The sequence below is a fragment of the Cyanistes caeruleus genome, chromosome 4 (genome assembly GCF_971803275.1).
Source record: "Cyanistes caeruleus chromosome 4, bCyaCae1.hap1.1, whole genome shotgun sequence".
In the NCBI taxonomy this organism is placed as follows: domain Eukaryota; kingdom Metazoa; phylum Chordata; class Aves; order Passeriformes; family Paridae; genus Cyanistes; species Cyanistes caeruleus.
Window position 1 is genome coordinate 62,161,362 of NC_141704.1, and position 24,752 is coordinate 62,186,113.

A 24,752-nucleotide genomic window follows, 5' to 3' on the forward strand; every position below is an offset into this window, starting at 1 on the left:
CCTGCTATGAGCCAGCAGATAGAGCTCAAAGGAGGCTCAGAGTGAACAATACAAAAGGGGATAAAATATGAATACATGAGCTCAAGACTTAAGATAGCTAAGAAAGAGAGTAACAGAACAGAAGTAAGAGAGCCGGGAAAAAAGAGACTGAGCTCTCCTATACAACTACTTATATAATCTATACCTTTGAATATTCTATTCCTTTACTAACCAATCTTTCTAAGTATATTAATACAGTAACATTTGTGTACAACCTATAGAAATCGCTATTTTTGCATATTTTTAGTTATCTCAGGGTCCTTTAAACCTTTCCTTATAAGGCTGGAAAGAGGGGTCTCAACTTAGTTTTATTGGGGGAAAGAATGTGTTCTGGCATACCAGCCCAGTTTCTTTGAATTATTCAAACCGTGCTTTCATTTGTATTTCTTCCTTAGCCTTTCTGGCTAAAGAGTCATATTTATAATTTCTTTCTAATTCTACCTTCCCAACAGGTATTTAAAAGTACTTTTCAACCAGAAGCTTTCTATTTCACAATAAACATTATTGAGGAACTAAAGTCTTCTCTTTTACAATCACAACAACTACGGCTACTGTCTGCACAAGATATTCCAGGTCTGCAAGTATGTTCTGGCCATGCACTGGTTTTTGCTAGGATGAAACCCAAGTGCATTTCCTTGTGACTAGTTTTTGAAAAAGCAAATAAAAAAATCAGGGTGTCCAGCCTTTTTTATACTGAAGAAGACCCAACAGTTCCAAGCATCTGAACTGTACTGAAGGAAGTGTACTGGGAAGAGCAGTTCCAGCAGCTCAAGAAGTGATGCTGCCCCTCTACCCAGCCCTGCCAGGCACATCTGGAGAGCTGTGTCCAGCCCTGGGCTCCTCAGCACAGGAGGGACATGGAGCTCCTGGAGCAGGGCCAGCAGAGGCTGCAGAGATGATTTGGGGCCTGGAGCATCTCTGACAGGGAAAGGCTGAGGGATCTGGGGCTGTCCAGCCTCGAGAGGAGCCCCAGCTGAGAGGGGCCCTCAGGCCTGGGTGTCCCTGTGAGCAGGGAGGGCTCAGAGCAGGGCCCAGGCTCTGCTCCGGGGGGCCCAGCAATGGCACCAGAGGAACGGGCAGGGACTGATCCCAGGAAGTTCCACCTGGACATGAGACAGAACTTCTGTCCTGGGCAGTGACTGAGCACTGAACAGATTGTCCAGAGAGGGTGGGGAGTCTAGAACCATCTGGACACAATCCTGTGCTGTGTGCTCTGGGATAGCCCTGATGGTGCAGGAAGGTGGGGCCAGCTGCACCACTGTGGTCTCTTTCAGCCTGACCCATACTGGGATTCTGTGAAGCACATTGCATTCTTACTGATACCCTGCTCATCCAGACCTGTCAGCCAGCCCTATATGCACTGTGAGAAGCATCATGCTCCTAGGCCAAACAGAGCTACCCTTTGCATTCCACATCGCTCTGGACACATTTAAAACCTTGGTATTCCTGAGTTTCTCATGGAACTTCTAATGTTTTTACAGTTCTCCTCCTTATCATCTATTCTGATAATCCATGGTCCAAGATATGGCTTTTGCAAATACTAATTCTGAAGAAGCTGCTTTTGTGCATTGCAAGTTACATTTCAAAACAGCAGCCCCCTGCTCAATGATAATACTTGAGTAATTAACAATTAAGACAGTTAAATTTTTGTTACTGAGTAGAGATTTAATCTAGCACTTGAATTCTTGCCCTTGGAGCCCAGGAGAGTTAGCGCATTGGTGTCTAAGACAAAACACTGTCCCATTTCTTCTGCACAATTAAAAATAACCACTTAGTTTTAGATAGTAATAGAGGACAAAATACCAAGTGGTATTAAAAATATTTAATCACGCACAAATGGTATATATTTAAAAGATGTTAGAGACTGGCATGTTATGCAAACCAATCAAGCTCTCATGGTTTAATTTGCAACAAAAACATTTTAAATAGAAGTAAAATCTAATGTGTACAGGTTATATGTAGAAATGCAGATGGCTACAGGCAAAAGACACTAAGTTAATACTGCTTGGCTTTCACTCAGACCTTACTCCAGCATTCTCAAAATACTTTGCAACTATTGATTAACATGCTTTATGCATAAAGCACTATTTTAATAGCACTTGGTATTTTGTCCTCTATTACTATCTCTAGCTTGTAATTATTTCCACAGAAATTCAGTGCTGCAACCAGAAATGGAAGGTCTAGATGCATATTTTCTAAGCAGAAAAAGAAAATTATTTTAGGATATTCAACAAGCAATTGCATGAAATTTAACTTTCTTACAGAGTTCTGAGACGCTAAAGAACTTTAAATTTTGAAGTCTTGACTATGTTCATAAATATTTTATAATGGACTAGCTTGATAATGCTAGGTCTAAAAAACAGATTCACCATGTAAAGTTCATCAAATTTCTGTACCTTTTTAGAGATTACATTACTATGATGTAGAAAGAAACTGAGATTGATTTCCCAGAGAGGCTACAACAAACCTCTCTTTTCAGGGCAAACAAAGTATAGCAACAGAAATGCCAAAGAACAGAGGTGCTCACTAGGCACATAAGTATACTACAGCCTGAAATCCAGTAGCAGCTAGTTAAACCCCCACAAAACAGCTGTTTGTCTTCCCAAGCTTTCTGACTGTTGGGCTAGCTGAATGGGACTCTGCAACTTCTGCATCTGCTGCCCTGATAGATTAATGAAGGGCTGTTATTTCTACTGTTGATGTTTCCACTGGACATGTCATCAATTGGTGTGGGAATTTCATTCAGCAAGTGAAAAAACCCGGTTTGGCTGGAAGACTTTCATCAAGACTCTCTCCCAGATTGAAAAAGCAAATATCTTCAGGAGACCTCACAACACTCAACTTCCTGGACCATAAGGTGGTGGGAGATGAGTTAGCAACACTGTGAAAAATGGAGTGTGGAAGTGTAGCTGTAACCTTGAGTTGCAGAAAAGATGGAAAGCTTTCTTTTTACTTGAAGGATAAGTCATGGCAGATAGCTCAGGCAACTTGTGCAGAGTGACAGGATAAGTGCACAAAGAGAATGTGGTAGAGCTGATTTTACAGAAACCTTATTTATGGGTTAGTGCATGGACAAAAGGTTTTCCCAACAGGTTTTTGCAGATATAATCACACACATAAAGTTCAAATGCTTCTCTTTAGCCTCTACATAATGCTACTTTATAGATAGTGTTCTGCTTTAATTTAATTTCTCTAGACTTCCATGTGACTTTTGGTACTTTACTGCTTGGAAAATTATTACTGACACTGGAAATATGGTGCCTGGTTACTAACACTGCAATGAAGATATGAGGTTGCCAGACATACTGTAAACAGAGTATAATTATAATCTTTACAGTTGAACATCAAAATGGGAAAAGATGCCAAGTGGCATTTCTCAGAAGTTAATATTGGGACTGATACCATCTAACATCTTCCCAAATAATTTGGAAAATTAAGTAAACTGCTCATTGACTACATACATTGTACACACAACAGGAAGATGAACTACAACAGGGCAGGTTGGTAGGCTGGAAAAAAAAAAAGATTTGGAGGTCTCCAGATCTGGAGGTCTGAGAGGAAGAAATAGAAGGGTGCATTTAAGAGAGAAACTAATCTAGACAAATGCAAAATAATAAGTTCAGACAAAATTAGCACCCATCTCAAGTAATCAAATGGGAAAAATCCAATTTTCATTAAAAAAGAAAAAAATTCCAAGAGATTTCACACTTTATTCACACTTAAAATTCACATCGGGGTATATGCATCAGGTTTGACAACTTGTTTGCTACATTTCAGCCTGATGTGATGTTAAAAGGAAGAAAAATATATTCCCTTAAAACCCTGCCTTTTAAAATACATTTTTGCTTATTTTAAGCATATACCAAATGCTCACAAAAGACCAAATTTACAGGCCTATCAGAAGAAATAATAAACAGCAATGTGACATTAGTAAGAGACCCAGAAGCAGCACATACAAGGAAGTGTATCTGCATCCAGTACTGTCCTGGGGTTCTAAGTGTTCACTATGCAGTAGAGAAAAATCCATGAAATATCAAGCTGTCACTGAGTTGTTGACTTTAGTTTAGAAGCTCAGCTAGACCTTGGGGAAAGTTATTACATTACAAAAGAAAGTAAGATTGTAAGGGATATGCAATTAAAGACCTTCAGAGTTGCTGAAAAAAGCTTGCTGAGTTAAAAGACTACTGTATACACTAATGAACCTCCAATATTATCCGTAGGATGGTCAAAAGAATGTACCCTTGCAAAAAAATTAACCTATAATTAAATAAACTCACCAAGGATATTTTATGACATAAAAGCCCCCTGCTTAGATTGTTAAACAACTGCTCCTGGCTAAGAGTTTGAAGAGCACACCATCTTTTCCCCCATCATTATTTGGTTAACCATACCTACCCACAGTACAGTACATTATTTTGTCACAGGAACAATTCATTACAAGAAAATATAAGAACTTTATCAAAGTGAGTGTTACTTTTCTTCCTAACACAGCGATCCAAATACAGCTGATGCAGACAAAATAGTTGATGTGATAGCAATCAACAATTTTTTTTTATGTATGCTTAAAAACCTGCTTACCAAGGGGAGCCATATATTCTGAATCCCCTCACCGTCACTTCAGAGTCTTGAAGATAGATGCAGTTTGTTAGAAGAGATTGTACATTTTCATAGCTCTCTGGCTTCAGCTTAGAAACAGAGGGGAAATAGTAAAAGTCCTGCTTGATTAAGTCAGCCATGAATTCCTGGTCAAAGGTCAATTCATGATTTCCTGCTATCACAATCTTGTATTCATAGGGCAGGCTACCTAAAACAGTGAAAAACAAACAAATTACTTGTTTTATGGAAAACTTGATAAAAGCAAACAGATAGACAAAGTGTTATTGCTTCCTGTAATATACTCATATATTTGAAACAATTGAGCCTACCCCTACATGTTACTGTAATTCCTGCTAATTTCAGGTAAATGACATTACTGTCTTTTTCATGGCACACTATGATTTAGCATGCTTAGCATTAATGTGTTGAAATTACTTTCAACTCATCAACCTTAAAAACCAGTCTGCAGACTTCTGCTCTACTATTTACTTCTAGTTAATTGCCATTTGTGCTGCAAGTATCATTTACTGTGACAGTGATGATAACTCTTTGACAGAAATTAAGGTTCAAAGAAGATCAGCCGTAATTCTTCATAAAATCATGTCAGCTCTGTTCTCCCATAGCTGAGGTCTTTGTCAGCCTGTACTGATGAGGTTTAACACCCAGAACTTGGGTCAGCCAGAGAGGTCTTTGTCTGACATTGCCCTGGCCAATCCTTCAAGAAAGGCATGGATTCAGTTTGGCTGTCATAAATCCACATCCCGTAGTGAAATCTCACCGTTTGCCTCTATCCCATGGTTTTTTCCCTGCTCCATTTTCTCAGTGACTTCCTTAGCTCCATGGACTATAATTTAAAGTGACTCATGTTCAAGAATATTTTACAACCCGTATTTAGTGAAAAACCTTAGAACAACCTCCTGATGAAGGCAAGAATATATATGCCCACACACGTGGGCTCTTCCTGAGAGCAGCACTGAAACAGAAATTTTCCACCTCACTCCACATTTGGTTATTCACTGGATTCTGCCCCTGAGAGCTGGCACTGTCTGTCTCAAACAGCTCAGCACAAACCTCCCAAGCACATCTGGGAGGAAACAAATACAGAAACTGTGCAAAGCCGCATTCATTAGCTCTGCTTCTAGACTATAAATTTGTATCAGAATGAAGGCAATCAGAAGAGGTGATTTGGACCAGAAAGAAATATTTTATTGAAAATTAAAGCTTCCTTGCATAACAGTAATTTTGTGGGCTTTTCATTTTAGAAATTCATAGTTGATAATACAAAAATCCTTAGCAATGGCCCAAGCTTAACCTGGAATTGTTAATATGCAATGGCAAAAGCTGGTATGTGTAGAACTTCAGAATAAAATGCAACAGTGTGATTCAGAGTAATTGAAACCAAAGACAAAACAGTGCTAGCCTTAGGGAGGTGACACAGGACTGAACTTTGTCATATGAAGATGTAGGTGATTCTGAAGTACAAGTTTCAGACACTTGTGACACCTTTATTAGGAAAGCTGATGGTATGGGTTCCAGTCTTTCCTACGGACCAAATACAAATGTGTCTTTAGAATATTTAACAAAAACTCTTTTCAGATTTTTATAATTACATATTAAATGTTCAAGATTCAATGATTTACCTGAAAGGATTCTCTTAGAATTTAGCAGATGTGTAGTCCACCTGTACAAGCTTTCTAGGTGTGTACACACATACACACGCATGCTAAAAATGTTATTTACATGCTGTGATATGTATGGGCATCTTCAGGCCTTAAAGGAATAAAGAAATCCTGTATCCCACAATATTGTTACAAACTCCATTTCTGTTCTGTTTGGTAAATCTTTTCCAGCTCATCTGATCCATCCATCTAGCAGCCAAGAACCTGTATGAGCTGGTTATAGTTGTTGCTTCCACTAATGTATTTATGTCATGTTGCTGTCTGTGGGTGTTACTTAGGCAAATTAGCGAATTACTCTAAATGTACAGTTACATTTATTATAGTGGCGGCCAAAAGCACTGCTGTAGTTACAGGTCTGTCAGCTTTTCAATTAACAGTAGTGTTTTTGATGAGTATGCAGCTCAGTTCTTAGGTTTTTTCTTTTATTCCACACCAGGTTTTGGTGAAACTATTTCCTTTTGTTTGTCTCCTTAACTATACTTTTTACCCTTTAAATCTTAATTTTTTGACTAACAAAAGTATTTCTGCTGCTTGTTCATAGATTTAGCAATATTTTGTTCAAACCTTGTTCCCTGGAAGACTTTAGAATGTGCCTTGCTTTTTGCTCCAAGTGCTCTTGAAGTACAAAATCAGACTTAGGTATAAATGTTTGAAGCTTTGCTTCTGCCTGGGCACTGCTGTTGTGAAGTTATGTGTAAGGAACAAATTTTTGCATAATTTGTAGCCCTGGATTCCATTGGCTAGGAGCAGGACATTCCCAAGACCGCATAATCTTAGAGCAATTTTATGACTGTGTTCCCATCCACAACCCTAGAACAAACACTTTTCTGTTTTTTATCCCAACAGCTCTTGATCGCAGATAATTCAACACTTCCAGGTTCATCAGTTATTCCTACAGTTGCACCCAGGATGGGGTAACTTCACTCAAAAAGACTATGCAGTGAGTCTTTCTAGCCATGGCACCCTGGCTGTGTTAATAACCAGCTGAACAAAGGAGGTGATCCTTCTTCTCTATGTACTGCTTGTGAGACCCCCTCTGGAGTGTGGGGTCCCATCCTGAGCTCTTCAGTGACAGGAAATCTACTGAATCTACTGAAATCTACTGAGAAGCTGAGGCAAGTCCATCAGAGAGCTGCCAAGGTGGTTGGGATGAGAGGAGAGACTGAGATCTGAGGCTGTTCATACCCAGAGAAGATGCAGAGCAGACCCTGCTGCTGGTCTGCAACCACCTGAGCTCAGGAAAACACAAGAGCAAATCCTTCTCAGAGGTGCACAACAAGCAGCAATAGGCACAAGTAGGAACATGCTACAAGGAAAGAATTTCACAGTGAGGATGGTAAAAAAGTGAAATAAGTACCCAGAGCAGCTGGGAATTCTCCCTTGAAGGCACTCAAGGTTCACCAGGCCAAGGTTCTGGTCTCTAACTATGCCTACTTTGAGGAGGATGCTGGACTCAATGTCCTCCAGAGGTGTCCTTCATCCTCCCTGATTATCTAAGTTCCTGTCAGTCCACACCAGAAAACAAAACAGAATTTTAAAGAATCTGCAGTGCTAAAACAAATCCAGACCTCATTTTGTGTTGTGATTGTAATGGAATAAATCTATGGCAGACAGGCAATTTTACAGAACTAGAGAGTATGTTACATTAACTCTGGTGTAGGTTTCTCATACTAACCATCTAGAAGTTGAGTAGGACTAAATCCCCAACTGATAATCAATTAACATTTGATGCTAGCATATGGCTTTGATGGTGGGCAGGTAGCAAACTCAGTATTAATACAGAAGCTCTGTGTATACAATGATATTAAGGAAAACTTATGGCTGTCATAGGAATTCTGCACATATATCCAGGACAAAATTAATTCCCCAGAAAAAACTAAGGCAGGAAGCATGTAAGAAACAGATCTGCCCTTCAGGAGTGCCAAGAAACATGTTCAAGAACATATGCTATGGGAGTCTAAGATGTAATTTCAACCAAAGAATCAAAAAAAAAAAAAAAGAAGAAAAAAGTTATTAATCTGGGGGAAGTTATAGTTTTGTCTGATCTCTTCTTTTGACCAGCCAAAACAAGGCAAGTGTTTTTGTCTAAAATCCAGGGATTCTTCTGTTCTTGGCACCTGAGAAGATTCTTCTAAAATATGCCTCTAATCTGGACATAAACTGCAACTAGAATAGATTGGAAAAATCTTACCTAAATATTTTTCTGTACTAAAACACTACTTGGATGGAATAGGATATATTTGGAAATTCAGACAGTCTTTCGGACATTACTAAGAAAAAAAAAAAATTAAGTAAAATGTCCATTTGAAATATTTTGGGATGAATAAAAATTTCATTTCTAGTCAAAATTTCACTTTTTTTTTTCCTTAAAACAGGAGTTGGGTTTTTTTCTTCTCATGTTTAACTTGCAAGAAACTAAAATTATTTTCCTCCATAATCAACCTCTATCCACTTCATCCTATTTGGATTTGGAATGAAATATTTACAAACCAACATCCTGTCAGAAACACACTGGCTCAGATTCAGCCCTGGGTTTCAGAGCTTTCTCTTTCAGGGCACATTCAACTTCTGCCTCTGCCAATTTGGAATGGGGCTCCAAGCCACCATCCACTCTGTCATCCTCTGTGTTAATGCAGGATAAGAGATTTCTCCCATCCTTTTCCTTCTTCTTGCCTACATGGCTCTTTATCTTTCCTGCCTTATTTTCTCCTTGCCATTTTGTAATCTTCCCTTATATGCCATAAAATGCTGGAGACACATTATCTTGCCCTTAATTTAGAAATTTGACCAAAATACCTACTTTTTTCTTAGGGAAAACACAGAACTTGTAGAAGTACAATGCTTTAGACTTCTGTCTCTTTGTCACTCCATATCTGTCTGAAACCACCCAACAGATTGAAAAGCCATTTACTATATAAAGACCTCAAAGGTAATTATGTTCCCTTGAATGTCCTGAAAGTGTCTAAGGTGAGTAATGCCCAGTCTGAAAGAGAGGTTTCAAAGGAATGAGGCAACGTGGAACCCACAGCAGGTCTACAAGACAAGATCCAAGAAGTCAGGCAGCAGTGGTTCTGCTTCCAGAGCAACCCATCACACAAAAAAAATCAGCCCTAAACTGCCTCCATCGATATACTTTCTTATTATTTGAGATTATTTTACTATCAACAAGCTCAGGATATCCTATTTAACTTATATATAGCCAGATATATCATCATCTTACATACTTCTTCACCCATGTAATTTTTGTCAGTTTACAGCAAACCTTCCTCAGAAAGCTTCTTAGCCTTCATTTGTTCAGTATAAGAATGTGACAGCAGTTCTGGTAATATAATATTCATAGGAATACATATATTCTTTAGCTAGGAACATCTTTGTTTATTCCTTTCATTACTGCAGATTACTAATTAAGAAAATCAACCAAACATCTAATTTTTGCATCTTTATGCACCAATTACAAAAAATATTGTGGCAATTTTTAACTTCCAAACTCCAGTAGGTTCTTTTTACGACGAACGTAATTTTTACAAAATAACTTGAAGTGCTGGGGAACCATTACTTGAACTAGAGGCTGCATAATGCAGCCTGCTGAGCAACACTGTCTGTTTACTATTTCTCTACATCTGAGCTTGTTCAAAGTGGAATTCTGTGTGCTTAAGGTTTCATTCTGTTCTATCAGCAGCCCAGTAAATCAGATCAACACTGCAAATAATCCAAGTGAAAACTCATGATGTCCATACTCCAGGCTCTTCTTGTACCAACTAAGGCATCTTTATCAACCTCCTCTGAAGCTCGCAGTTGTTATCAACTCTCAGCTTTGCCGAGGTAAATGCAGACTTTTACAGGCAGATGTGTTTTTGCTTCTCTCCTGGTATTTTGTACTGAGCAGAATTTTTAGCATTCATTAAAAGAAGTGACAATCATATAAATGCCCACTTAGTGCTTCTTCCCTCTCATTTCAATCTTTTAGAATACAGCACTGAGTGATACAGTGGAAAGAATGCATAACTGTCTCAGATTGCTTTTTAGCATCTTTTTGACAGTTCTGTGTTTAAACACTAGGGCTGATGTCTGGGAAATTCACATTAACATACTTGTTGTATGGTGTGTAATCTGGAATAATACTGTAAATGAACACTCCCTCCGAAGTCATCTGTAACCTTCCACCTCTAGCCATTCTTCCATTAAAAAAGCCAGTAATTATACCAAACAGTAAACGCATAAAACACTGTTCACGTCGGTAAAACAGGATTCCTTAAAATAGAGGAAGGCAAATCAAACTAAAAAAACACCTGATGATAATCCAGTTTAGGGTCTTTGATATACTCTGCTTTATACACACCCACACACATATAATAATTGGTCAAAATTACTTCTAAAGGAAAAGTGGCTTTCTTTTAGCCTGGTTTATTTAATTACCCTGTAACTATGCAGAACCAGCCCAATGCATAACTAGGCCATTAGAGTAGCTACAATGAAGCAAGACAAAAAGTAACATGGATCTGCACCTTCTGTTCACCTGTGGTCTTCAAGAGATGTCTACAAAATTGCTCGACTGCAATGTCTACCTGGACTGAACCTTGCTTTGATGTGTCCCCTTAGCTTCTGGCACCTGATGCCTTGAAAGCCACCACCTACGTAAGTCATAGTCCATTTTCATAAGTAATTTTGGGTTTTTTTCTACTTCCTGGGATAGTTATAGTCTTAAATTTTCCTACCATATCTTTTCTGCCCCTGGAAATATTCTAGTTTTGGTTACAACTTGTATGTGGGGACCACAAAAGGGAAGGAGCTGGGACAACTGAGTTAAACACTGATACAGATTCCTATTCAGATCTTCAAATGCCACAGAGGTGCTTTCAGCATCTCCCACTTGTCACCTTCTAGAAGGGAAGACTACAAAGAGCTGTGTGTCATGTCAGCATATGAGGTGCACAGCACTAACAGCCATGTTTAATGTTTGTGTACAATGCTGCACAATAAGTGTTCAAAGTGCTGTGCTGAGAATAATTAATCCTCCAACACATTCATGCGGTAGGTGGATCAAGCATCATTTTCACAATTTCACAAGGGGGAACAATAAAGAGGCTGTCAAATCTGAAGATGACTAACTAGAATTTGGTTGCCTGTCTTCCTCAGGCTCTTTCAAATATCTCTGCCAGAGGCAATGACAGTTCACGGATTCACATCCCAGATCTTTCCAGTTCCGTTGTTCTCTTCACTTCTGCGCCACACTGCCTTCCTAAAGCTACCCTTGTCTGTTAGTCCGGGATAAGACTGGGTATTTTTATTCACTGCTCATTTGAAGAGTCAGGGACCTCAGTATTTATGAAAACTCATACTCAGAATCCTGGAGTGTGGCTACTTTGCAATGCATTAGCGGAAGGAGGCAAGCTCAGTATTAGTACAAAGTACAAGAAATCCCCCAGAAGCACATATGTTTGGAAGGAGGAAATGAAGAAACAATGCTTTAGCACCCATCACCTCTACAGCTTCTCACCACTGGCACAGGAGGTGTACATGGAAAATAGTTGCATTGGATCATCTTCCCAATATGGGGATGCAACTCAAATATTCCTGAGACTCACAGAAGCCAGTTTAATATTCTGAAGTTCCTAACATCCTAACTTAGAACATCCTAACTCCCCAGAACTGGAGAAATACTGGAAGAGTGTGTTGCAGTGCACTTTTCTGTGTCTGAGCCCTGGATGTATAAATGCATCCAAGTCACCACACATTTAAGAACTGCAGTAAAAACCAGCACATTTTTTAGTATGCCCAGTCTTTTAAAATTGACATCTGTTCTAAATCCCTACACAGCTCAATGTTTTTCACTGCATTTTCAAAGCCATTCTTGTGTAAATAGATAATTAGTGCTTAAATACTTCTTTCAAAGGCTTTCTACATTAACATAAAAATAGTGTAATTACCGATGGTCAAAATAGCATGACTACAATATATAAATTCTAATCCCTTTTGCTGCTTTGAAGGTGATTTTTTTAATTTTTAACATGATTTCATCCTATTTTAAATGTATTACTGAACTTAAAAATATACATATTAAGAGAGGAAGAAAAATTTTTACCATCATTTTGCAAAGCTGAGCAGTGATGCAAAAGTAAACCTAAGCCTATGACTGCAAGTTTTTCTGAAGATCTTTTAACAAGAACTTTAAAAAGTAGATGTGATATTTATTGACGAATCTCCGATTCTGTCTACAGAATCTCATACTACAGGATTAGATCAAATTAATTAATTAGATCAATCTAATTCCAGAAACAAGTCATTCTAGTAATGCTAGTCACTACAGTTGGTAGACGTCGTCACTCTAAAATATTTTTTAATCTGAAATAAAAATCTTATTCTTTGTGCTGAATTTGCCTTGGTCACCTTCTGAAGCACATGTCAAATCATGTAATCATTTTTTTGTCTTTTTTTGTTTCTGTGTGTACAACATGCATGTAAGAACATTTTCAGGAAAATAAGAGCTAAGTATTGTTTTCCATTACATTTCCAAGCCATCTTCTATTTTTTATTCCAAATTTACATTGAACTTGAATCTCAAATAGAAAGCCTGTCTTAGAAACTGGGAAATCTCAAGCAAACACACTGAAACAAATATATTACAAAATGCGTTAGTTTAAGTAATCTTCCCAATCCATGCACAGAAGATAATTCTCAGAGAAAAGATGGAAGTATGTGTTGCAGCTTATACCATAGATCATCATTTAGTTAAATTTCCAGGAAAGTAACCCACAAGCTCAAAGTGACAGTGGGTCCTGGAGCATACACAATTTGGAAATGATATTACAGGCTTGAGCAAAGGGAATTTACATCAGCAACTGAGCCAAGCAGGCAATTTCCAGTGCCAGCAATATGGGAGATAAAAAATAGAGATGATTTTGGAGTCAGTATTTGACAAGTGTACTAAGGCAGGGCATACGTCTTTGTATTTGTCCTACAACACATTTGATTGATATGCAGGTAGGGAAGAAGGGAATAAATAACAAAACCTAAAATAATGAAAAAGCTGCAGATTTTTTTTTTTTTCTGTTTGAAGTGTTATCATTAAAATCTCCTGAACATGCTGGAAAATTAGCACAGGTTCAAAGTCATACCGTGCATTCTTACAAATCATCAGAAAGTTTCACTGGATTCTTGACCTTCCTTTCTTCCTTTCAGTCCTACCATAAAACATAACTTGTACTTCATCTTTTTCTGATTCTCCAAAACTGAAATTTTAAATTTGGAAGAAAAATACAGTAAGAGAACAAACTAGATAAAAAAATAGGAGAAGGGTCAGTTCAAAAAAAAAAAAAAAAGGAAAGCACTCTTTGTATGCTTTGTAAACTGACTGTTCATCTCCTTCCTTTCCCCTTAATTTCCTAAGTTACCCTGAAAAACATCAGCAAAATAGAAATGTCACTTGCAAAAGTGCATCATGATATTTCTTGACTGGGCAATAAGAGGACAGATGAAACTGAACATAAATTTGTGCAGAATAATTTTAAAAATTTGGAAAAAAATACACAAATTATAGATGTAGTGATGGGTTCTGAACTAGATATTACCATTCAGGAAAGACTTCATGGAATTGTATTAGGAAATTTTATGACAATGCCATCTCATTGTTCTGTTAAAAACAGAATAATCCACAACACCAGAAAGGAAAAGAGAACTAGGAGATTTCATTGTGCCAGGGAATAAATCTGTAGTGTTCTCAGAACATCTGCACTTCTGGTCTCAATCTTTTTAAAAGTATGTGGAACAAAGAGGTACAAAGAGTGACACAGATGATTAAAGGCATTTAAAGAGTTCTGAACAATATTCAGCCTGAAAAATATCTTAAGGGCAGATATGGAAGGAACCTAAAATTTCTTAAGAGGAATAAAGAATGATAATTTTTTCACTTGTCTCTTCTAGTATTAGGAAATACCAAATGAAACTAGTGGGTGACAATTTTAGATTAGGCACAGTTTGTCTCACCATCCCTGTCATATTCTGGAACTCTACTGCAAAACTGTGTCTGTGCTCAAACTTTGCACAGACCCAAAAGGCAATTAAAAAACTCAAGAGAAGAAAAATCTATATATCAAATTAAAAGTAGCACTAGACTGCCTACCAGAGAAGGCTGAGAAAATAAGCCCATGCAGTGATCACCAACGTTTTATCTCTTCCACAGAGCTGGATACCAAGCTAGACCTAGAAACCTCAACTGTCTCCCTGAGAAAGGGCTTAGAGAAAAAGACATATGACAGAAAACACAAGAAAGGACAAACTGAAATGAAGTAGAGGGCTTTAGGGGTCAGAAGTGTAACACTTGGTGACTTAAAGGGCAACCAAACAGAGCACCTGGGCTACCAGCCCCAGCCAAGGACAATACTGGGATCATGAGCGGCATTATCCAAGCTGGTAGTGGCTTTCCTGGGAACCCACGGTCAGTCAGGAAAAGAGAACAGATTTTAGGGGATGACTCATCCAGCCGATGTGCCTCTATTAGCACAACACTTAAGCATGTGCTTGATAGAACCATAAGGCCCATGGAAGTTAATGACGGTAATGTAAAATAAATTTTCCATCAGACAGTCACAGGAGTTTTATGTAAAGCGCAAAGATAAAATCTGAACTTGCTGAAGGGCAAGTTCATCTGGAAAGATGAAACAGAGACCAGAGTGGCGCAGAGCCAAGAAGGTGTGGCAGAACTGAAGTCAGGACTGGACATAAAGGCATGGAGCAAAAGCAGGAAGAGGATTTGTATCTCATGCTTGAGGGGAAGCTGAGATCAAGGGAAGGTGTACTAAACCTAGTGTTCATTGCAAGGTATAAACAAAGTCATAATCTAATGACAGTGGAAGACATGAATTAGACAAAGAACAAAGTGGGAAAGTGAGCCCTGTGCATGAAGGAATAAACAGGGAAATCAGGCAGCAGCAAGGAAGAATCTCAGTGGAGGAAAAGTTGGTGCCAGAGTCTGTCAGTTACTTTCTCAAGAAACCAGTAAAATACTAAGGAAGAAAGAGAAGGTTGTGTTGGCTGTGGAGTTGCAAAATTATGGAAGGTATTGGAAGCAGCTATCTGGAAAACTCAAAACTCTTGGAGATTAATGCCTTTACAAAAACATGGAAAACCAGCAGAACCTCCTGAAATTCCTTCTCCATGGGAATGCTTTTACCCATTCTGCCATTTACTGCATATTTTGTGAACACTCAATGCATTCAAAAGTTGATAACCTGTTTATTTGAAACAATCAAACAAAAATTTATTAAAAATTTAAGTTAAATCTTTGTTTTAAATTGCCTAAAAACTAAACGAAAGCCTTTTAACTTGCTAGCTTTCTGTATCTCAAAGACACTCTTGTAAAATATAACTCCAACCACCAAGATCACCTTTTCCCAAGTGCACACTACCATGAAATTGGAAGCATGCCTGAAAAGTCAGAAAATTAAGCCTTTTTTTTTAATAAAAATGATGAAGAGAATATCACAGAAATTCCTTGGGAAATCTCTCTACCATTCTGAGATGATTTCAGCTTACAGACATCTTCAGAACACTGTACAGCTGTGACCAGCAGGGAGGCAGATGGAGAACTGGAGACAAAAGCTGTGAAGCAAGCAATGCACACAGCCCCATCCTTGCTCACCAGCAATATCCCAAAGCACTTCTCTCTTCATACCAGCAGATAAATAAAATCAGGATTATTTAGAAGGGGTAACCATATGTTTTGAATAATTTGTAAATGCTATTTTCAGCACATTACTATAATACATAGAAGAGACCTACAAAATAGGGTCAAAACTTGCTGTTTTATAACCAACCTGTTCCATTTGGGTGCAGAGACAGAGTTGATGGCTTTATATCAATTATTCCACATGCTTTTCCTACCTTCAGAGTCACAGAACAAAACAATTGTTCCATGTGAGGCATATTATTGGGTTCCTGAGCTCAAATAAATATTTATCAGCCTTGCTGATAATTATTTGCTAGTAAATATTTATTTAAATTGTGAAGTCCTGACTTTCCTTTTTAAATTTCATTTCAGCCTACATGCATCTGTCTGCTTTGTGCCTTCCTAGTGCAGAATGCTGCAATATGTAGCAAGGAAAAAAAAAAGAAAGTCAGAAAAAAAATGCAAAAATATCAACTACAAGAAATAAAATCAACACAAAAACTTGAAATCTGTTACCCTTAAGCTGTGTCCTTTCTCTCTCCAACTCCTTCATTCCCTCTCACCTTTGTTTTATTAATGAAGTATAAGAATCCAGAAGCCGCTTTTATTCTAAATTAAGGCATCTGCAATGCTGCAGGAACGGCACTGATGAGGGTATTTGTCTGGATACAGTGCATGCTTTCCAATTTTCACTGTCATTTTTTTATTTTTTTTTTAGCATATACAAAATATTGCAGAAGCACATGTAAATCATCACTCTCTTGCCCAGTGGAACAGAATTTTAGTTAGCAATGCCAAAAGTTGCCTACAGAAGGCATCTACATCTGGTCTGCTACATCCAAGGCAGCAACCACGGGCACACACGGTTTGCTTTATTCAGAATTCAATCTCTGTGGTGCAGCTGAGCCTCAGATATTAAAAAAACCCAAACCTATGAGCCCTCTGGGGTTAAACAGAAAAATGTTTTCCATCACAACAACTTTTTGGAGGAGGCAGTGAAGCTGTAACAATGTACGGAAGAGGTTTTATGTAAATCATTAAAGGCCTCCTGACTTCAATTGTTGCTAACACCAAGAAGTTGCTTAATGTACACTTGAGAGTGTGAAGGCAGAACAGATGAATAGTCTCACAAATCCTATTTGCTCAGTTGGAAAAATGCAAAAATATTTGTTAAAACTAAGGAAAAAAAAATGTGATTCCTGCTTGCTGCCATTCAAATTTAAAATTCAGATAAATATTCATGATTTCTGAGTGTGTGATGGTTTTTAACTGGGAGGCAGAAGGGGCACGTACAATCAGTAAACAAATTTACTGACGAATCCACACAGAATTCAGTACCTACCTAGCCACTCGTTGAATTTTTTTACTTCACTAGGAAGTCCCAGCTCAGTAAAATCACCAGCATGTATTAACACATCTCCATATGGCATTTGGATGGGATCAGTTCTTGAGTGAGTATCAGAAATACAGACAAATCGTGTATATCCTGGAGGCTTCGGAGCATCATGGGGCACCGGATCAACCCTGTAGGAAATGCATCATAACAAGGTTATAAAGCATTTACGTACTTCTTAGCGTCTGCTTTGCAATTCTAATATTACTTTTTACCTTTAACAAAATATTATGGACTTCTAAATCTGCCTGATGGAAGGATTTATTAAAACAAATCTAACACTAATGGAAGGTGTAAAAGTTCTTGATGTTCACATCACAACATTTTTGGTATTTGTTGGGTAGATAGATTAATTGAGAGATTAAAGGAAAAAGATTGGACTATGGCATTAACTCTTACACAAACACAAATAAATCAAAGGTATTGCCAGTTTCAAAGGAAAAGTACTATCCCATTTCATTGCTTAAATATGATTACACTGTACACAGGGAAAAGACTTACTTTAGATACATAAATACATGTAGATGCTTTTTTTTTTCCTAATTACAACTTTTCTGCAAGTTACTCAACTCCAGCAAATTTAATTAACGTATTTTGGAGCTATGTTTCGGTCCATTAATGAAAAGCAACATAAAAACTCTCCTAACAGCTGTAAATGTACATTAAAGCCTGACTATTGTCAGGACAAAGTGACGACTTTCTGGGCTTAATTATACTAAATGAAATCAGATGCTGTGAGGGGTGAGGCTGCATTTTTCAGAACCCAATCTCTACATTCAAAACTGAAGAAACTAAAAGATCTGACCCAGTTTGATGAGACTCACTTATAATTTACAAGGCAAAGTCAGAGAATACCTCTTTGCTATGGAAGGAATATTTGTTTTCAAATTAATCTTTTTAACTTCAATCCATATTTTGTTTGAATACATAGAAGCAAATCTGTCTATATGCAGCTATACTGTATCTGCTACTCCAGTTAGGGAATTCTGGTGGGAAAAAAATCAAAAAAGCAAGAAACGCAAGAGTTATGTTAGTGTCACTAGAAACCAGAGAGATATACAGATTTGTTATGAACTATTTTACTTTTCCATCATTTCTTTTGAAAGGACAAATAAAATTAGTTTGTTCACTTTCGCAGTATATAGTACATATTTCTATCCCTTGCTGGTTGTGCTTCAATTCAGGACCTTACTTTTACATAAAGAAACTCTGGGGAAAAAAATTATAGAGATCTTTGCTTTTAATAATACTACTTCTGTTTTCTAGGTAAATTTTCAAAAAGCATTTTATTGCTTAAAAGGCATAAGATAACAATCTTTAATCACTCAACCTTTTTGCTGTGTCAAGAAATTCTATAATATTTATAGGCAGATAAACTGAGGTGGTTTTGACAACTTCACAGGATTACTGAGAGAGTGAGGAACAAATCTAAACCATTGTAATCTTGTTAAATACAGAAAAAGATCTTAGCATTTTCTACAATGTAACTACAAAACCACAGTATGAACCAATTATTTTATACCCATATTTCCCACATAGGAAGAAGAGATATTGGGTTTTTTAGAGCAATACCGGAGGAGCGGCCTTTTAGTACAAACACCTTAGGGCTGTCTTTCTGAAGTTCCAGGTTTTGAGCAGGAAGTAGCTAAATATGAGCTGAAGAGTCAACCCAGCTGTGATCAAATCCTACCTGATGAACTACATGCTAGGGGCATATGTAAGCAAGGATGTAGCAGGAACACCAAAATTTGGGTGGCAAAGAGTGCAGTGCTTGGACTCTGAGCAGCTGGTAACACCTCGTGTAGGGCACATGGGGAAGGGCAGATGAAGGAAAATATTTGAGATGTTAAAAACGCTTCTGTTTTGGAGGAGGAGAGAGCTGCACAGGGCAAGCTCCAGGGGAGAGAGCAGGGGTCCAAAGGAATGCGGATGGTGAATGGTGGGGCTTAGACTGGGCAGTGAGGATTTGCCCTCAGGTGGGAGCTATGTGAAGGATGATGCAGTCAGCTCACAAAATGAACTGGGATGGTTGGATAAAAATGATGAGGGGCTGCCCTTGGCTATCACTGTAGCTGTTCAAGTTAAAAGGATTAAACATCAGTCCAGTAAACTGAATTACTGCTCTCCCCGCCCAACACTTCCCAAAGTGAGTTACAGATGGCATTACTGAGCCAGCTGTAAATCACGGATACTGCCTTGGCAAACATAAGGATATGGACTGGTCTAAAACACCACTTTTTGACTTTTCATGGTAGGTTAGCCTTTAAAGCAGGTACTGCTTCTCCTTCAGAAATCTTTTAAAGCTCAGCACAGCAGTGAGCTGGGTGTCAGGGAGCAGTGTACATTTCACATAGGAAGCTGTGTGGAAAGAACAGCAGACTTACCACAGCAACCCTATGCAGCACATAATTCATGTGCTTTGGATGGGGATGGGGAAAGTGTGGACAGCATTGTCCTGGTTGCTGAGGTATGTGTAACTTTCAAATTCTCTGCAATAGGCCAGAGAATTTTTGTGGGAAAAGGGCATCAATACAAAAAAACCCTCCACCCAAATAAATGACATGCAGATTTCTCATGTTGAAGTGATATGCACGCACTGAGACCATATATAGGTAAAAGCATATGTCAAGTTTCGCAAACACATCTAAGCTGTATTACTGGAAATAATTTCTGAAGGCTCAGTCCCCATATTCTTGTGTAACGCATTCCCACAGCAGCTGTCACACCAACACCCAATGCACAGCTTGCAGCACGAGCAGAGGAATACAGATCTGCTGATTATTTTTGTGCAAATGCTTTTGTTTTTCTTCAGATCAGTAGGAAAACTTGCAGAGAAACTGAAAAGCAAAGTTGGAACATCTCAGAGCAAAAACACTTCTAGAGATTAGTTTATACACTAGATTTTAGTACTTCAGGAAGGAATGAGACAGGCACTTTCCAGAAATGACTGATGGACTTGGAAACACTGGCAGAATTTAGCACCCTTCTTGTCAGAGGCCACCCAGTCATCTCACAAGCACAGGGATGCCAGACTACAACAGGTCTGAAAAGGGCTGTCAGCATGTTATGGGAGCTAAAACATCAAATAAGAAGTCCAAACCTGCACAGAGAACCAAGGAAGAGCTGCAGGACTGAATCCAGAAGAAAAGGAGCACACAACCCTCTCCCCCATGGTTAAAGTAGTTTAATGTGAGTTCAGATGTTAACAGGTCTGTGTGAAATTTTTATCATTGCCTGCAACATCACTAATGGAGGTATTTTTAACCATGCACAAGCTTTCATCTCCCTGAAGTTAAGGACTAAACTTGCATGCACAGAAGCAGGGCTAAGATTTCACCCGCAACAATCATGTGAATAAAAGGTGCTTTTGTCACCCTTTTTATGTCTACTTTTCCCTTTTTTGTTACTATTCTTTTCACTGGTAGGAAGAGAAAGAAATCCTGCTGTTATTCAGAAACATTATTTACTATTTCTGTACAAAGAGAAAGCGTAGGTCAGATTGTGGTACATGTTGCAATTGATTCGGCCTGTTCTTCTATTTGCTCAAGCTTCAACAGTATTAAACATTCATGAGAAATTGCTAAACTCTTCTGAGGAACTATTTTCTCAGGATAGCTTATTTCAACTCCTTGCTTGGGTGCTGGGTTTCTATCATGTAGTTGACTGTCTAAGCCTCCAGTACCATGATTTCTTACTGGTTAGAAGTTTAAAACAGCATATTGTTGAGAACCAAGTGAATACTAATAAATCAATTATTTGCAGTCTAGTACAAAATATTCTGCTTTTAACACCAGGAAACAAATTCCTGAGTGCCCAGGAGCTGTCTGAATATTCACAAAGAATAGCTAAGCCTCAACAAATCAGGCAACCTGCATTTGGCATTTTCATTTGTAAAAGTATTTCTGAACCCACATTTGTTTGTTTGTACTTTTTCTACCATTTGCCAGCTCTATAAACAAAAGATGTTTCCAAGTGCTAACACTCCACTCATTTTACTGTTTGCATTTCAGTAGGATCTAAAAAACCCCAACACAGACCATAATATACTGCCCCCAAAAACTGAGTGTTTGCTCACCATCTTGATATACATGTTAGTCATCAGATTTTTTTTAATATAATCTAATTTATTCCAAAGAAGCATTGACTGAATAGACACACAGCATTCAATCAGTCACAAGTGCTGAGTTTTTTAACTGCAGAAATCATGACATACGTTTTTAAGTTATCAAATCATATTAAATACCAAAAATGTAAACTAGGTGACTATTTATTCAGTCTTCCAAAAGGAAAAGGGTTCTATCTAAAAATTAAAACCAGCCATCTGATCTAAAGATAAAGCTGCTTCTCTCTTTAATAAACACAATAAAATGGTGGAGATATTTTTATTCCCTATAAAAATATTTTACAGTAGAATTTTATACTTAATTTATTTGTAATAGTTTTACTACTTTGCTCTTCCGCCTGGCTTTAAACTTTATGGCAGGTTTCATTTCATAATTATAATTCTCCACTTTACTTTACAAGTAAATTATCTAGAGCAGTTAATTTTACTGATATTGTCATTATATAAGAAGTCAGAAACAAACACATTATTTTAATTACTCTTTAAGCACTTGGCATTTTCAGAAAGTAAGTTGTCGGATGGGTGCCCACAGTATTTTATGTATTGATATAATTTTTCCCTTGTATGCAGCTGTAATATAACCAACCAAACAGAATGTGTGTTGGACAGATCCAGGCTTGGTATTTTCAACAGCTATGTGCATCAATATGCAAGTGCACAAAGCAAACAAACATTATTAAGTTTGCAGAAAGTATCATCCTTGTAGCATCTTATGTTTTATTGCCACTGCTTGTTTTTTATTGCTCTTTTTAATACGTATTACTTACACCAATAAGGAAATCTTTCTCCAGTCTATTAACAAAGAACTTTTCAAATGGACCAATTTCTTGTCATTACAGTAAATATTATTAGAAATTCAGCAAAACAGTGTTCTTTGAATTCTTTTTGATTGGTCCATCAAATACCACATTGACAAGGCAACAACCATTCTGAAGGCTGTGCTGGAGCAATAACACTATAATACTTACATTTGCACATGTGGGGGCTGGAAACGTCCCTGGTTAATGTTGTAGAACGTGAAAGCCTGTGTGGGGTTGGAGCTGTACTCATCCACCTCGATGATGAGCCGGCTGTGCTGGTGCCTCCTGGCTGCCATGATGTGGGACTGGGCGAAGGCCATGTCTGTGCGTGGGACCGGCACCCTCAGGCTACCATCTCTGCTATCTTCCTGCTGTGGAGGCCAGCACCATGACAGCCCCCGGCCCAGCCAGCACACTCCCCTTCCAAACACCTACGGCAGATGGGAGAGATGCAGTGTAACTGTCGGACACTGAACCTGCTTGGAATTGGCTTTATTTAATGTGAGGTGAAGGCGGAGGGACGAAGACAGACTGCTCAATGTACATATATACATATACATATACAATGTACATATATATCGCAAACTTTTCCAGCTCAGTGACCTGATGAACGTGCTTTAATTAGGGGTAGGAAGCATGGAGTGAAAGTAAACTTGCTACAGAACATAGCTCAAGTATTTCAGACTTTTAATCAAAACCCAAAAGACAAGACCATCATTCAAAAACCACATCAAATCACAATGTTTTTCCAACACAATCATTTACATTATTTTTTTCATAGAACTGATGAAGTTTTATTCCCCTTCCTCCCTCAAAAAACCCCCACCAAACCTGAAACAGAATACATGACTATGCACCACTCAAATGGAAGTTCATTGAACAATAACTAGTTTAAGTAAATTTTCCCAAACCCTGTGACATTTATTACAGAGAGGCATTGCAAGTGCCTGTTCTTTACATCAACAGAAAAGTGAATGGCCTTCTGTGCACTTGATTCTGGTTTTATAGCATCACTGAAGGAGCTCTTGAGGAGGACACAACTCCTTGAGTGAAGGATATAAACATGAAGGGCTCCTGTCATTAAAGGACACAAAATGATTCTCAGTGTTAAAACAGGAAAGAACCAACCTTTATTCTCTGACTCCAGTATTTATAGATTCTCGAAAATCACCAGGGTTTGGATAATTAAGTTACCACCTTCCCAAGCACACTGGTCATGCAAAACGTCCATCAAAAGACCTTTTTTAGAAGGAATGTGATAAACAACTTATGTTTATAGGACTTTCATGGGAAAGTAACTAAAACTACGAAAACATTATCAGAAGGCTTTAGTTTTCAGGGAGACAGGGCTCCCCTCATCAAACACTTTTCAGTCAGTACTGGCACAGAATTCTGGATTCACAGGAAAACAGAGTGACTCTAAGGCTAACACACAGTTAAATGTTACTAAATATTAAAAAACTGTAAAATCCATACAGGTTTTTTGTTTGGGAATAAATTTTTCCCCAAAGATTATGCAAGTCTAGAACAGCAGTACCAAGATTTGGGTAGGGGAAGAACAATGTGAAACCAACTGGAATGCAAAGAGTATCCCCTAGAAACAGCAGAAAGTAATTTAATGTGAATTTTATTCTTATTTCCCAGTTTTAATAAAAAATGGATTATAAGTTATAAAGGTGGGTATTTTTTCAGTATAATTCGCATCCTTTTTAAAAGTTGTCTGACAAATATTGACTTTCATGCAAGCAGGGGCTCTTTTCTTCTAGGGAATACAAGCAATCTGATTCAAAGACGTATTTAATGAAAAGCCACGCTACATAATATGCAGAGTTTTGGAGAGCAGGACTAGAAGTATTTTCTGCAACCATGCTGATGTGCCTTTCTGCCATTCTGAAGGGACCACTGCTGAGAGTGATGGATGAAGGAGACCTTCACAGTCATTCAAATTTTTAAAGCTATTTATGAGTACTTAAGTCCAATTCAGTTCAGTGGCAGTCAAGGACTTAAGCATCTTTAAAAATCTGGGCTGCAGCCCTCTGCTTATCTCCTGCAGATGTTAAGTGCTCCAAGAAGTGGCAGAGTATTTTTGTTTGGGAAAATTTTATTCTCAGGAAGCTGAAATGAAAGATTCAGCTTGGTTTTTGTTACTGGCTGAATGCCTGTAAAATGATGACAACTTGCTATCACTAACAAGCCATAGTAAAACAGAATCAGAATAAAGGAGCAGATTCCTACATGCCCTCCCCTAGAATGGAGTGGTAAGGAAATGCTAGAATAACAACAAAGAAAATTTGGGATTTCAAACACTCTCAAATGCCACGTTCAGGCTACAGAAGAAGCAGCAGCACGAGCCAGAGCAGGGGGAGGGAAGGGAAGGGAGGCACGATCCTTGTAAGAATAATCAAGTATAAATTGCTACATTTAGGAAATAAGAAATTATGACAGCAGATGTGAAGAA

At 38.1% G+C, this 24,752-nt stretch overlaps 1 protein-coding gene across 6 annotated transcripts in view; it reads right to left on the reverse strand.

Annotated features, from left to right (window-relative positions):
• Positions 1-24,752, reverse strand: part of MPPED1 (metallophosphoesterase domain containing 1) — a 63,232-nt gene that overhangs the window by 25,785 nt on the left and 12,695 nt on the right. For all 6 annotated transcript variants that reach the window (XM_086885176.1, XM_086885179.1, XM_086885177.1 and 3 more), the window contains exons 2-4: positions 22,463-22,725; positions 17,317-17,502; positions 4,618-4,839 (exon numbers count right to left, since the gene is read on the reverse strand). In XM_086885176.1, the coding sequence (XP_086741302.1) occupies positions 4,618-4,839; positions 17,317-17,502; positions 22,463-22,614 (560 nt within the window). In that variant the 5' untranslated portion in view covers positions 22,615-22,725. The remainder of the gene's footprint in view (positions 1-4,617; positions 4,840-17,316; positions 17,503-22,462; positions 22,726-24,752) is intronic.